The sequence below is a fragment of the Armigeres subalbatus genome, chromosome 1 (assembly GCF_024139115.2).
Source record: "Armigeres subalbatus isolate Guangzhou_Male chromosome 1, GZ_Asu_2, whole genome shotgun sequence".
Lineage (NCBI taxonomy): Eukaryota > Metazoa > Arthropoda > Insecta > Diptera > Culicidae > Armigeres > Armigeres subalbatus.
In genome coordinates, this window is record NC_085139.1 from 183,113,683 (window position 1) to 183,130,172 (window position 16,490).

The following is a 16,490-nucleotide window of genomic DNA, read 5'->3' on the forward strand; positions in this document are numbered from 1 at the left end:
AATTATTTCATTTATTACGTGACACAGAGAATACATTATTTGAACACTCACCCAAGCTAAATGTGGCTAAATGTGTTCATGTAACTATTGTTCTAATGCTGGTTTTTCATTATAGCACTCAAATGAGTGCTTTAATGGATTTTATGCAACCCATTTGAGTTGCCTTATGTTCATTAAAGCATACATGTCATTGGTATGGAAAAGTAGCCCGTTTTAGCACTCAAATGCCAACTGTAAACCATGTATTATGATCAGGAATTGCAAAAAAATATGATTTCAGCTCTGCTGCGTCGCAGTATGCGTGAAATAAAGAAAATGACAGTTGTTCGTTACCTTCGAATTAAATGGCGAGCCCTTGAAAACGCGAGTGAAATTAATTTTGGATTTCGGAAGGAATCTCGCTTAACTTTTCAAAAGGACCTAAGTAACATTTTTTTTCATGAATTAATTTGAATAGTAATCAACAGAACAACATGAAAGCTATTGATTGCAGTATTCAAATTAATTCATGAAAAAAATGTTACTTAGGTCCTTTTGAAAAGTTAAGCGAGAAATCTAATCTGTTCAGCCATTGGAAAAAAATAACTTGAAGGATCAACTACTAGCAATGTCGTTTTCGGTTATTGTTGGAACTGAGCTCACTTTTGATCCGTTCGAACTACAGTTAAAACATTCATTTATTCAATTGATTTGAATGAAAATTTCCTCTGTTTTCAGTCCTCAGCAACTTTCGTTGTGATAAACTTGAACATTAGCATTTTTGTGATCCAATCACAAAACCATAATTGGCCTATCGTGATAATTGGGTTCTGTAGGGGTATTGAGATTATAACATATCTTGAATCTATTATAAAAACTAAGTCTTAATCCAAAATTTCATGAATTTTGGTGCACGGGAATTATTTTAATAATTTCGCGTATTGAACACCCCTAACTCGGTTTTACTATGGGACGAGCTGTAAACCTGTGAGTCAAATTTCCAAAAACTTTTAAAATAGATTTTAAACATTAAATTTAGGTTCTACAAGTGTGAAAAAAATGTATTGTAGCTCAGAAAAAGGTGTTCTATGGAATGAACGAAATAAAAATCAACATGTTTTTCACAATTTAAAAACCCAAATGAGGATGGTAAATTGGTTCGTTATTTATATTTTGTGTTAAGTGGCAGATCTAGCCCAGTGGGGGCACGTTGCATTTTTAAGGGGCTTCTGATTGTTCCCAAAAATGTTAGCTACGGATACAATCCCCCCCTATACCAGGCTCTATTTTCTGTAGTTATTCCGTCGTTAAATCAATATTTAGAAAGAAAGAAATCAATGAAAATGATAGTTACTATCATGTTGATTAGACCCTTGACCTTTTTCTTTGTCTGGTTATTCGGCCTGACACTAACTGACACTAAAACCGACACAAATTCAGTCAGGCTCGTTAAACAGTTAAGAGTGGAGCTAAAAGAATGCTGTTCTCCAGAGAAGTTAGCTTACCCAACCAGGAGATGTCAGACAGATAATACAGTTCTGCATAATAACCTTACAGAAATTGTATAAAATATTGGCATTTCCAATTTTGGGAGATTTTAATACAATCATTGTATTGAAATTAAACAATTTTGTATTACTTCAATGCAGCATTTGTATGAAAAGGTTCACATTTCTCATATTAAAACCTTAAGAATTGTACATGCCAATGTTTTATATAATAATAATTGTAAGTTATTTTCACTATTTTATGGTTGTTTTGTAAAAAAATACTTGATGATGTACGCCAACTTTGTTGAGTACTTTGAATTTAGGCCGTTATTGTTAATCAGAATACACACATGGTTTGCTTTGCAGCACACAATAAAACCTTCTATGGTATGAACCAAGCGCGGTAGCGTGCAGTTGGCCGACGGATTCGAAATTGGGAATTGATATATTTTTACGGAGTTTCAGCAATCTTTTTCTGCTTTTTTCCATCCAGTACTTACAGGCTTACAGAAATCATAAAGAAGTTTCAACAAGTTTCACAAAATTCCAAAACGGATTAACATGTTTTAAGGACTGTTCATGTGCCTGGGATACCAACTAGCAAGTTTAGCGAATATTCGAAATTTCTATAGATTTCTTGCTATCCAGATAAATTTTTAGATATCCTTCTATTCACCCCCATTTAAAATTTCCATTTGAAGTATTTCTGTCCACTAAGCTGTTCAATCTGGTTACTTTCAGTCAATTATTTTTCATGAAAAATATTATACATTTTGTTCAATTCCTTCTGTATGTATAAAAAGAGCGGTTTACGACGGTTCCATCAAGAGTGCTCCCGAGCAGGAGCGACGAGCTCGATAACAGAAGTTGGTATGAACTTGCCTTGCATAAGAAATAAAATATAAAAAATAATAACAAAAACTAATATGCAAAACACCTTACGCATAACATGCTAAGGTATTTTAATACCAGACGAATAATAATGTTATGCGTTTGAAATTGTAATAACAGAGTGTGTTATGCCTGAAGTATTTTGCATATTAATTTTTGGCATTAATCCTTTGGTATTTTATCTCTTATGCCAAGCAAGTTCATAACAGAGTAAGGTATCAATAACATATTTAAAAATTGTTGAATTATTTTCTTCTGCTCGGGCTAGAACGCCGTGGTCACGCTACGACGTTATGCTTGATTCAATCACAGATTTTTGCAACGAAGTGTACAAACGTATCCTGAAATATGACATTGTCAAAATACGCATAATGATCCGGAGTTGTTCTTGTTTGACATTTGTGTCTTGTATTATTCGGGTTGAACACTTGTTTGTTAATTTCAATGTTTTGATATGAATTATCTGCCGCTCGATACAGACCTCTCTCTCTATAGCTCTCGAAAGATAAAAGTAAGAACAAAATAAAATCAAGTCGGAAGAATGAATGGTTGAAGTAGAACTAATATGGTTTGAATGTAATACATCTAGAAATTTTTTGAGAAGCTTTTCAGTTTTTAGTTTCACATGTTTTACAATCATCAATCAATTTCATATAACCGTTCAACAGTATCCGGGAAAGTATATTACGATCGATGTGTTCATGGGCATTATTGATTCAGATTCTTACGTTTTTGTTTCTCTGCCCCGGTTCCTAGTAGTTTGCAGATATGACTTACCGCGCTCACAGCTCTGGGTATTTGGTAACACAACAAACATTTAACCAACGGGAAAGGATCGGCTAGTATCTGGCTCCGATCCGAACAGCACAGCGTTTCTTAGATATTCGTCTGTTTTTTGTTTTACAAACTAAAAGCCTTAATTAGGAACTTGACTTGGAAATAATAATTTCTTATGGCATCGTTAAGCTAGGCTCCACTGTTGGACATTTAAACGATACGGTGTTTTGCTTTTTTCTTCTGTTTGATTAGCTTAGCTGACGTCGAACATTTACGTAGTGTGTATTGTGTGGGTGAGTGAACCAACGAATAGAGCTGGCTTCCGCAGGTTGTTCTCTAGTAGTAGGCTTGACAGTGCTCTGGCTATGATGATCAGTAAGCGTCGCCTTGTTCCCTGTAGTTATCCGGAAAGTCTGAAGGTTTTACATCTGCATTTTGCAGTTGGGCGGCGTACCGAACTTGGGTGTTGGGGGTGCCGTCAGCCGGTCTGCATGTTTCACCCGGAGGTGCGCACGGAGCGTGTCTATTCGGCTGTAGGACGCCGGACAGTACGGGCACACGGATCGCTGCGGAGTGTGCGAGTGGAAGTGATGCCAGCGGTTGGTGACCTCCTTGCCGCACGATCGGCACCGCCAGGCCGTTCCCGGTTCCCGCGAGGGGGTGAACATGTTGTGATAGGACATCTGGTGGTGCGGCGAAAAGTGCGGATGAAGGGACAGATCGCCACCACCGCCGCCGCCGCCGCCGCCGCCCCCGCTGGGTCCGTCAGGCGACGTTACGAGACAGGACGTGAGAATGCTGCTGGCGTGACGGGCCAGATGGTGCTCATACTGTCCTCCCCCCGGCCCTGCAACCAACAGAGGAACAAAAAACACACCGATTGGGCAAAGAAACTTGTGAAAGGGGCCCCTCGTAGCTTACTAGAATAGGAGTTTCTTGTGTTCGTGTGGGTGTATGTGTGTATGGATGGTGTAGAGCAAGTGCATAAGTAGGCGGTGTAGATGAAGCTAAAGAACAAGTAGACAGTTGTTTTTGGAGTTGAAGTGGTTCGAGGATATGGAGTGGTGATTGAAATGGATTAGGTTGTATGCACGAACGGATAAATTAAATTAACGGGGAGAAACACTAAATTGCTTGAAAAGGAAAGGAACAAATAACTGATGAATAGAGATTCAAGCGAAATTGCATCAATGGTAATTTGTCTAGTGGCGCTTACTCGGAACGGGAAATAATTTTGCGTTTGATTATATTCGGCTTATCTCTGCATTTTCCTCTAGTGGTCAGAGCTTCGAATGTGTTATAAAACTATCATTGGATGCGCTGATAATTTCGCTGCTCGGCCAGTGCAGTTCATTATCGACATTTTCAAGTGAGCAACCGAAAAGTAATTTGATTTTTTTTTTGTTTCTTCCGTTGCTCGCTTTTGTGACAACACGTCCGAAACTTTGATTATGATTGGAACATTATAGGAAAAAATAAACAAAATTCAATTAAACTTATGATGAATGTAGAATAAAAATAATCGAACGGCACCCTGAAATGGGGGTGCCAGGCACAGAAACAGAGCTTTTATGTGAAGAGTGTGACAGATACAAAGAGTATACAATCAATCGCGTGCGCCACATTGTCAGTTCAAATGATATGATTATAAGGGGGGAAAATTTGCGGAACTATGAATAGAGGACTGATGGGTAGGATGAGGGCGGAGTATGATTACTAATACGTGCCACGCCATTTTTAATTCTCGTCTCGTTCGATGGTCTATTGATGTGTCGGATGGTCCTTCTTATTGATTACTGGTGGGGAAATTGGTAACTAAAGAGAACACAAAATCAAAACGAAGCGAACAAAATGCTTGATGCGGGTAGATTAATTAAAGGACAGGGAAGTTGTCTCAGAAAGATGCAATATGATGGAAACGCCATTGGTCATGTGCGCTTACTTCATCTCCAGCAGGTAAACGTGAGATGGTGTCAAACAATTCAATCCTTTTACAAATTTATGATTGAATATACTGTGAATAAAAATGTGAGCTGATTTGGTAGATTTGTGGAATTTTTAAGAGGAGATCAGAAGTAGAAAATACTAGCCAAACTGAGGTTTCGGTTTGCACTAAATAGAAAGATAAAAGATCGAAAGTTAGTTTGAAAGAAAGAGCATAAATAGAGCGAGATAGAGAGAGAGAGTAAGTAAGATAGTCAAATATTAGCAAAAAAACATGAACTCTCGTTCATCAATTTAGTTAACAGAAACCGTTCTGATAGGACTCAATGCTACGATTTGTTTGCTATTTCGATTACAGTGATTTGGACAAACAATATAGAAATGAAAGTAAGAAAACATAAATGATTGACTATTGCGGGGGAAATGGGTCAGAATAAAATGAGCTTTGGCGCATTGGTGCGAACGGCTGTGATTGCATCGGCGCTGGTTGGAAGTTTGGGGACGATTGATGACTGGTTGGTGTCTTTACTTACTGCATACTTTGAAAGGCAACTGAACTGGTCTAGCGCCATCTTTCTTTCAATGTAGTTTTCAGGATTTATTTGGTTTTGATTTTGTTATCTTGGCATGATTGGTAACCGACTCGAATTGTTCCTATGGTTGCAAAAGCATTTCCTCTCATTCGAATTAGGTTTGTTTACTGAGATTTTGTGTTTTGTGTTTGAGAAAAACGCTAGTTCACATTAATAAGAGATAGATGGCGCTTCACCGTGGCGGTTTTGTGGATTGATTGTATTTCTTTTGAACTCTCACTCTACCCAGAAGGAGATTTCAGTTTGATTCAAAGATAGATATCAATAGAGCAAGGTCGATTGTTATAACGAGAAGAATAGAAACGTTAAATAAAATTGTGCATAAGTCTTTAGAAGAAATATGAGCAAAACCAAACAGGAAACTAAAATATCAAAACGAAGAGTGGAATTATTGCGAAGTTTTCGATGGAAGATGTGAGTTCAATGTGTGAGAGGGGCGTAACAACAGTTTCGTTTTGTTCGAGCATCGTCTCGGACGATCATTGAAGAGGGGTAGCTAGGCGGGGCCGAGAGGGGTTCGTAGCAGTGGTTTGTCCGTTCTATTGGTCCATTACTGGAAGATGATCTGCTGCCGTCTGGCGTAAAAGTGTAGGCTCTTTCAAGAAGCAGTAGTGCGTCAATGTCTGGCTACCATCTTCACACGTTCAGTTCCGGATGTTTGGAACGGCAGTGCATCAGCAGGGTGTCGCTGCGGGTATAGACCGCCGTGCAGAGGCTGCACGCGTATTTGCCCGGGAAGTGCACGTAGTAGTGGTTCCGCACGTTGCAGACAATCTTCCCGCAAAGGAGACACCTCTTGCGTTCGTCCAGGGAGTTCACTTTCTCGAATATCTGCGCAATACGGTACGTCTTCAGCTCTGGAAGTGTAACAGTAGAGAATGACAGACACGCACATACACGCGGAGCAAGTGGGTTTTTTTGTTGGCTATGTTTGAGGATGATTTTGTAGTTGTCTTTTGTTTGGGTTTTGGGGAGGAGCCAAGGATCCCGACATTGGTTGGTGTTCGACATTTGGTCGCATTTTTTTTTATTTATTTTACTGGATAGTTTTTTATATTTAAATGTTGGTTAACTGTCGAGCGATTCTTCTTATTAATGTGAAAAGCGTTTTTCTGGAGGGCCAAAAGGAACGAAACTTTGAGATTGATAAACTGTTTATTTATACATTGTGAGAGTACCGAGCGGAAAAATTACTGAATTGCATTAAATATATTACGTGATATAAATAATTATTGATTAAGAATTAAGATACTGAAAGATTCTGCTTTGAAAGAAAGTTGGTGATGGATGAAAAGTCGAAAATCAATGGGAAAAATCGTAGCTAGCAGTTAAGAGATACTTTGCTGGATCGTAATCTAATATCGTTGGAATCAACGCAAAACGAAAGGCAAAACAGTAAAAAGTTTTATTAGGAAAAAGAGAAAAGTGATAAGAATAATAATATAAGAATATAAAGAGATGAAGACGTTGGAAAATATCTTTGTGCGAGTTGTTTAATCTTGTTTCTCTGTTTATAAGTTCGTGCGTTTTTAGTTTATCGAAGGGTTTTTTTTTCTATTTATGAACGGTAGAATTTGCCAATCATTCGCTGTTGATGAATTTAAATTGATTTTTTTTATGTCGTCGAGAGATAGAGAGAAAGAGATTGATATAATTTAAATGAATAGTATCGAGCAAGCAGAAAAAAGTCAAACCAAGCAAAGTTTTGTTTCTGTTTCAATATACGATTTTGGAATGAAGGATGAAATATTGGCACAAATACAACTATATCGCTGTACTTAAAGTAGGAAAACGGAAAATCATAATTAATACCGAAACAAAATGCAACACGGTCATACGTTTGAGATAGTTAAATTGTTCGACTTATAGTCGATATTCGTTTAAAAAGAATGTAATCAAAACTTTCTCATGTTTTATGCATAAAAGAACCCTTCAAGATTTGCCTGAAAGTATGCAACAAAGAGTGAAATCTATCTTCTTTATTGTCGCACACGTTGCAGAATAAAGAAGAATTAAATTTTCATCTATCAAGCGAAATTTTCATAGACTATTCAGCAGGAGTAAATCCACCCCCCAGTAAATTCATTATTTTTATCAAAACTTTTATTTGTTAAGCTAATCAGTTACTCCTTTTCTTAACATTATTGCGAGTATTTTTGCCTGTCCGGAAAAAAATTCTCAAATATTTACTAATTATTGAATATTGACTAAATTGGCACAATCTACTTGTGGGTAATTCAAACAACTTATTATTTATGAAATTTGAAAGAATGTGATAAAAAAGATATTGTTTTATCAAAAAGCTTGTGTTTTTTTTCTGACACAAATCCTGCAATTGTTTGACAACAATGCCCCTTGTAGAAACGAAGTTTTCCAACGAGATAACCCATCGTTCTGATTTCAAATTCCAACTCAAGTAGCTGTCCGTCCCCGGAAGTACTTTTATCATGCACTGCATCGAGCAGTGTTCCGGCAATTCTGGGGAATGTCTCCTCCCTCGAGACTACAGTTGTCAATAATTGAATAAAAATAATAAAATTATTTCTCCCGCGTTCACACCGGCCCGGTCGAATCGGAACCCCCCCTCCAACCTCCAAAAGTGTCGTCGTCATCGTCCAGTCCAGCCAGACTGGAGGACCGCTTCCGGACGGATTCGCTTTTGCCAAATGCATTGCTGCAACATCATCTGATGTAGATTGTCCACTTAGCCACTGCAGGGGAGAATTGATTCCCTCATCCCATTCACATATGTAAATTAGCCCGCTCTTCAGAGGGGTATTACAGCAGATTTTCCGCTCCCATATTCGCCCTTTCAATTACGTTGGGTTCAATGCAAACGGATTTGAACGAATGGAATTTGATTGAAACATGCAAAAATCGGATTTTTCGACAAAGTAGTTGGTAGCTCATATTCAATTTCAAAATTTCTTCTTGCTGAGCAATTCGCCATAAGATGTTCTACACAATCGGTTAAATAATTTCACGATTAAAAATACACGCACACATGCAAAACACTCATCGCTTGCAACACGGTCTGAATGAGAAAAAAACGCACTCTCTCTCTCACACCTTCACGCATAGTGGGCCGAGAACAAAAGATTTCCGCATCGCCTCCTGTGATTATTCCACTAAGTGCTGCGTTGGCCGTTGTCAATCCGATTCCGTTCACGAAACCGCTCCCAAAGTGACGTCGTTGAAAGTTGTTCCGTACACCAGCTGCTGTTTATTTAGTTTTCAAGTCATTCGTGTGTGTGAGTGTGGTTGTTGACGAACGGATTTTTTATTCCGACGGGACAAAAATCGACTGAAATTCGGAATTGGATAGGTCAAAATGCAGGGGATGTTTTTTTTTTCAATGTAGATGCTTTGTCTATGTTTATTAAATTTTCATCGACACATTTGTCAAACTATAGAAATAAAAAATATACTTTTCCATCGTTAATTGTAATATAAATAATTTTTAGTAATGATTATTAAAAATAATCATCAATTTCAATATAATCACCTTAAATCGATAACATTAATTTCAATTAAATGTAAGGTCAGGTAAGTATTGATTAATATCAAAGAAATAGCAATTAATTTACTCAATAAACTTCGTAAAAATACAGCGACTAAGAAAACATTACTTTTTCAATTTTCTGTTTTCATTTAAGTTAAACTTTACTTGTTTCTTCTATCTGGTTTAGCAGCTTTTGCTTCACTTACTGGGTTTATTAGTTTTGTAATGGTTTTCACATGGTTTGTTTTTCATATTTCTTTCGACATTTATCATCAATTACTGTCCTCGATTTTGCTTTGCATTTTTTTTTTGGAAGGAAAACATTGAAAGGTAACATAAATGACATTCCAATCATTTGATTACCTACCGTTAGTACCGGTAGACCGCAGCTTGACGCATCCGTCAAGTATTTGTTATCTGACCCTAGTGTGTGTGTATGTGCCTTTTTTTTATCTTCATTACAAATAATCATAACTAGTCAATATTGCACGTACGGTTTCTTTTCAAATGGGATTCTTTTTTTATTATTTCCTCTATTTAAAAATACGTTTACACAGTTTCCCATTGTTTGCTTCAATTTTTTCATTGTGTACACTCACAGCTTGCTTGTCTAGCAACACTTTGCTTTATCGACACCTGCTTCCATTTGCCGTGTCTAACTTTCACATTTAATCCAACCTAGTTTTTTTTTGCATTTACTTAACTCACAAAAATGTACAAACTTTCAATGTTTTACTTTTAGCACCATCTAAGCCTTATCTTTCGCACAATCGGACCTAAATTTACAAGACGGTTGGTGATCGGCTCGATTTATCGGTGATGTGTTTGTTCGATAAGACATACTCAAACCAAAACAGTGCGTTTTGCGTTCACTTTCATTCCTATTCGTTTCAGAAACTCAGACTAACACCGTTAATTCAATAGTATCACATAAGGTATCTCTTTTCCGCTTACAAACTCGATAAGATGATGTTGGAAGAAAAAATTTGGTTGAATTCGCTCGAACGAGGTCGCCGCATCCATTTTCCACGGTTGAGCCCACTCAAAAAAAAAAAAAAAACAATGAGTCGACATGACGTCGACTTTTTAAATCAACCCCAATGATGGTTCTGATTGATCTCCCAATCCCAATACATTTTCGCACAATTGCAAACCCGCGCCGGAATCGGTTTCAATTAAAATTCAAACTACTTTTAACAGTTGATTTCCGACCTGCTGCACAATTACAACTTTGGAATACTAATTCCGGATTCTTCTGTCTATCTCCGCAGACCGCCGACACAAGACACAAAGACTTAGCGCGAGCCCATTGTCATCGGCAGCTGCCGCTGGATAGTTTGTCGACCGGGAGGAGTTTGAGGTTATGAAAAGTTTTCCGTCCGCCTCTCTGGTGCTACAATAATTATCGTTTTTCTCGGTTGCTTCCTCGTGTTCCTTCCCACCACACCACCGCATGGTTTTTGGAGGTTATGATTAAGCATTGCAGATTTTCTCGGGGACTTAATTGTTTTGTTGTCGTTTTCCATGGAACGAACGAACTGTGAGCGGAACGTGAGTTCTTTTCTCGCTTTTGCTTCGTTTAGCAATAGTACGGGGGGCTTAAGCTCACGAAACAAAAACTTCACTGCGACGATGATTCCTTGTCTTGTTTTGATTGTTTGTGGCGATTTTTTTTCGGGGGACACTTTTGTCCTCCCTTTTTTTGTGGATGTGTGGAGGTTTTGCAGATAAAATTTAATTGTTATCCATGCGGTAACTGAAAATTACGACACAAAATTACGTGGTAAGACGACGAAGTTTGATTTGGTCTAATGCGGACTGTTTGTTCGAAGAAAGAGTTCCGTGACAAGATTTGGGAATTAAAATATGTCCATCTCAAGATGATTTTGCTCCCTGACTTCACAGGCTTTATTTACAGCTACTTCAGAAGTTGCACATTTGAAAAGTCGCCTTGTGCTGTGATCAAAAGATCCCATTTGATGTCGTTACCCAACAAATATTTTGAGCTGAACAAGCTAGTCCCGAATCGATCATGTTTTGATGGACGGTCGGCATTTCTCAGATGTCATAGATATGAGGACCTTCCGAGCCCCAAATATCGACCCAAGTGGAGAAAATTTGAACACATTTTGGCAACAGTTCCACGAGGCGGTCAATACAACAGCCACAGATGTTTTTGGTACCACGTCTGATTTGTTGTGGAGTGCCAAAGAGCGACCGATGAGAAAAACCAAGCCAGGGGACGCATGCTCTTAGTGGCTACATTCCAAAATACAGAACGATATAAAGAACTAAGAACAGCTGCAAAAAAACTCCACCAACGTAAGAAACGGGGGTATGAAGAAAAAGTATTCTCGGAGACAGAGGAAGCTTTGCCAGAAATGAGGCCGGGAAGGTCTTCAGAACGATCATCAACATGCGGCAAAAAAGCGCTCCGGCGCCAGTCCCCATCAATGACAGAAATCTGTTGACCGACCGAGCAGAGACCGACCGAGCGGAGAGGGCACAAACAGAATCAGGATTCAGGATGATGGACAAGCAGTGGAGCCACCACCGCCAGACAAAGTAAAAACAGCTGTACGAGAGATAAAAAACGATAAGGCCGTTGGGAAGGACGGAATTACGGCCAAACTTCTCAAAGATTGGAATGACCGGCTGAACGAAAAGATCCACCAAATCCACCAAGTAACTGAAAAGGAGAAGAAATGCATTCGAGCTGACTTATGTCCTATCTACAAGAAAGGGAATTGACTCGATTGTGCTAACTATCGACGTATAACACTCCTCAATAGTCAATACCTTACGCCTGCAAGGTAATCTGCTGCGGACTGCGCCCATTTGCGGGGACCTTTGCCTGCGATCAAAGCGGTTTTCGAGAAGGACGATCAACAACGAACCAGATGTTTACTCTGCGACAAATCCTTGATAAATTCCGAGAATACAACTTGCGGACTCATCGCCTGTTTGTGGATTTAAAAGCAGCGTACGACTCTGTGGCTTATAATGCTAGAAAATGGCTTTCCGGCAAAACTTATTAGGCTGATTTGTACGACTGGTGAGACATCCAATTTATTCGTGACATAAGAGAGATTGAAGCTTTACCAGAAACGATACCCGGAAGGTCTTCAAAACGATGAACAACATGCGAAAAAAGCGCACCAGGCGGTGCCAGTCCCGATCACTGACAGAAATCTGTTGACTGACCGAGCAGAGGTGGCTGCTAGATGGAAGGAGCATTTCAATTTATTATAGAAAGATGGACAATCGGACGAAGAAGGCACAAACAGAATCAGGATGATGGACAAGCAGTCCATGGACAAGCAACGCTAGACGAAGTTAGAAAAGCTGTCTGAGAGCTAAAGAACGGTAAGGCCGCTGGGAAGAACGGCCAGGCTTCTAAAAGTTTGGAGTGACCGGCTGAACAAAAATATCCACCAAGTAATTGACATTTTAACAACGGTATTTTTCGGCTCTTTTAGTCTTAATAACAAGCTAAAACTGGTTTTGCGTCTACTATCCGACGTTTAGTTGTTTATTACACCTTCTTCAGGGATTTAGAGGCTGAAGAAGGCATAATAATCACCGAAACGTCGGATAGTAGATGTAAAACTAGTTTTATCTTGTCAAAAAAATCTTGAAGACTAAAAGAGCAGAAAAATACCGTCGTCAATTATTAATCACAGTCGAAAGCAACAATCAATGTAATTGAAATGGTCTGAGAAAGAGAAGAAATGCCTTCGAGCTGACTTGATGGCCTCATATGTCATATCTATTTGCAAGAAAGGGCACAGACTCGATTGTGCTAACTATCGACGTTTAACACTCCTCAATACCTTACGCCTGCAGGGTAATCTCCTGCGGACTGTGCCCGTTTGCGGAGACCTTTGTCGGCGATCGACGAGGTTATCGAATGGGAAGATCTACAACGGACCAGATGTTTGCTCTTCAACAAGTCCTTGATAAATTCCGGGAATACAAGTTGTATTGCGGACTCATCACCTGTTTGTGGATTGAAAGGCAGCGTACGACTATGTGGCTTATAATGCTAGAAAATGGCTTTCCGGCAAAACTTATTAGGCCTGAATGCATTGGATACATAAAATTAATGTTTGGATATTCTCACGTGAATCGACCAATTCAGATGACTAAGACACTGGATGTATGAATTGCAATCAAACGAAATCGGTATGAATTTGAATCTTTCGTATTATGAATGAAGATTTAAATAAAAAAATATGTAAAGTTCGACAGACTGGGTTCGAATGGACGTCGGAATCAGGGCGCCTGTATGTAACCCACACACCAAAGCAATGAGGTAACTGCGAGTCTATACAAAGCGGTATTTGTGGTCAAAGATTCAATCGACACCAAGCACTCTTTGTCGCTAAAATTTTAAACACATAGCTGTCTAGCCGTGGGCTGATTAAAGCACAAAATAGAGATGCTTTGGAAACAGTTTATACAAAATCGAGCTGTACATAACTCGTACCAATTGTGTAAATGTCAACTATATTTTAGCATACAATTGATCATTTTTGATGATCTAGAAACTGCGATCTCCGCAAAAGTCTAGTGAGTTCTGGGCCCAGAACTAAATCAACCGTGGAAAAAGAACGCGAACCTCTTGACTTCATTGCTATACACTTTTCATTTGAGAACACATCGTCATTTTAAAACTCAAATCATATTGCAGTTTTTGCTATCGAATATATTCCTTCGCGTTTGCTATCCGTGCGAGTGCCGATCCAAACACACTCCTCGTGACAATTGGTTCAAAATTTAAAGTCTATTTGGGTGGTGTTATGAAATACATTTTACTGCCCAGCCCGACCGTCAGACCGTCAGACTCGAATTTGGCAAACTGACGTTTCTCATGTTGGAAAGAAAAAAAAATCCTATGTTTGTGCTGTTTATATACGGGGGGACACACTTTCCACGCGGTTATAAAGTGTAACTAGGGGCTACTGGTTTATTTTCTTCCCGTCGGATCGATTCCACACTTACCGTAACTCAAGGACAAGTAAATTTCTGACGAACAAAAGCGTTAAATAAAAATAAGACAACAAAAATTACAAAAAAAAAACAGTTAACCTAATAGGAATACAGAACTATTTACAATAGCACGTTTGTGACAGCCGTTTAAATGAGGTAGTATTCACACAAAGTTGGGTCTTGTAGTTGCTTTTTTTTCACAATAAGTTAGGGAAAAACTAGGGAGGCGCTGCCTGTTTTGACAGTTGCTGCTGGGAACAACCGAAAACAAACTTAAGCAAACTTAACAATATTACTCTTTTACAGCACAACACGCTTCATTTCGCTGTTGCTGGATTTAAAACTAAGTATGCTAAAAAAATGGTAATTATATCATATTGCACGTTGTTAGTAAAAATAATCAGGTTTTGATGCCTTGACTTAACTATGCTGCGCAAACACTCAACCCGCTCGTACGCTCGCACGCATACACACGACTGAATGTTTTCATAATGTTGTGAGTGAGTTGCGTTTTGTTTCTGTTTCTGCTACTATTACAATATGTCTATTTTGAGTATGTATGTGTATAAATGCCTTCTTTTCTTGTCTTAGCTGGCCATTTTTATGACTGGTTTTTTGTTAAATTTTACAAACTGTGTACACTGTTATTTGCTAGCAAACGAAGGAATGGTTTCGCTGTTTCTTGTTCGCCGTGTTGCCGTGTCCTTTTTTTTGTTTCTTGCGGCAGTAGAATGTATTTCATCTATGCTTTCGCTCTGTGACTTAGTCGCATAGTGCTCCGTTTTTTTACCTGGTGAAAGTTTTCAACTCTTTTCGTTTGCCTCACCGTATTTACAAATCCTTCGTTTTACGCAAAGTTCCGTAATGTTTTTCATTTCTTTGATTTTTTGCTTTCGAACCGACGGTCCGACTTTAGGTAAATATTTTTTTCTATTTTTATAAATATTTGCTTTTCCATATTTTCTGTGTCTTCCATTGTTATAAATATAAATATTTTACCTTCGCGATTATCGCCTCTGATTTTCAGCTGCTAAACCGAAGTGTAAATCTGGTTTTCTTTCCGCTTTTTCTCGTGTTTTCAATTCATCATCAACATAAACAGCTAACTTTAAGCAAAAAATTGTTTTTTCCTAAACGAAACAAAATAACCTTCGTTAATTATTCTAGGATTGAATTACTTGCTTTTTGTTATAAATAATGAATAAATTATTACAATTAGGCTCCCTACGTGTTACACTTGTATGTATTTGTTGCATCATTTGACTCAATTAATTACTTAGTTAATATGCCCGCGCGTTACAATGACCATTTGTTTGCCTGTAAATTAGGTGGTTGTGAGTTTTGCTGAGCAGTTTTTTTTTTCTCTCAAACTGCTCTGTTATCGGTATATTGGAATCTTTTTTTCCGGTACGAAAAACTATGACACCGTTTACACACGAGACACGAAAGGAAAATGAGTTCCAAGACGAAATTCAGCTATACAACAATGTTTATTTAAAAGTTGAGCAAAGTTATTCTGTGTCAGTTATTTAGTTTTTTAACCACTTATACATATGTATATTGAAACAGCATTCCGAAAAAAAACTCAAGGTTTGTCTAGGAATATAAAATGTGGAATAATATTTCGCTTTTTTATTTCTCTATTGCCAGCAAATGAACATTCGTCAGCATGTACCACACTGCTTTCGTTATCAAGGGGGTTATAATAGTTTTAGCGTTGATTTAAGTTCTACATCCTCTCCAAACAGCCTAAAGCGGGTATTGGATTAACGTAGGACTCTCGTTTATGACCCTGTTCGTAGCTTGTATTCATTTCAGTTGCTGTTTACATTGCTTTTTGTCTTCTAAGATTCTTGTTTTTCAAAAACAACTTACTCGAGCAAACGAGAATGTCAATTTAAAGTAATGTGGACTAGTTCTATAACTCCAACAGCAGGAATCAGCCAATGCACAGCTTAAACTATAATAAAAAACACGTGTTTGAACGAATGTTTGAGTTGATTATTTTGACGTTTGAACGATGATTTGAAAAAAAAAGATCACGACATCGATTGAATTTCGCAACTTGTCTGCTCAGCTTTTTGTTTAAATAACAAACTGCTTACTCAAATTCACTGAACAAGAACTCAGTGATTGCATTTTGAAAAAGAAGTCAGCATTGCTTAACAACGACTCAATAGCTAGGTTCAAAGCAGTTTTCCAAACTTTTAAGTTAATCACTTCAAACTACTTCGAGTTGGTAAGTGGTCGTTAAGGTGAATCCCCATCGAACCCACAACATTTCGCCCGAATATATTTGCGTGAGTGCCCCTCCGTCTATAG

General features: G+C 38.3%; 1 protein-coding gene across 1 annotated transcript in view; it reads right to left on the reverse strand.

Annotated features, from left to right (window-relative positions):
* Positions 1–2,799: 2,799 nt before the first annotated feature.
* The window catches only part of LOC134205589 (sex determination protein fruitless), a 692,280-nt gene continuing 678,589 nt past the window's right edge, over positions 2,800–16,490 (reverse strand). The window contains exon 6 of the mRNA XM_062680970.1: positions 2,800–3,984. Within this exon, the coding sequence (XP_062536954.1) occupies positions 3,560–3,984 (425 nt within the window). The 3' untranslated portion in view covers positions 2,800–3,559. The remainder of the gene's footprint in view (positions 3,985–16,490) is intronic.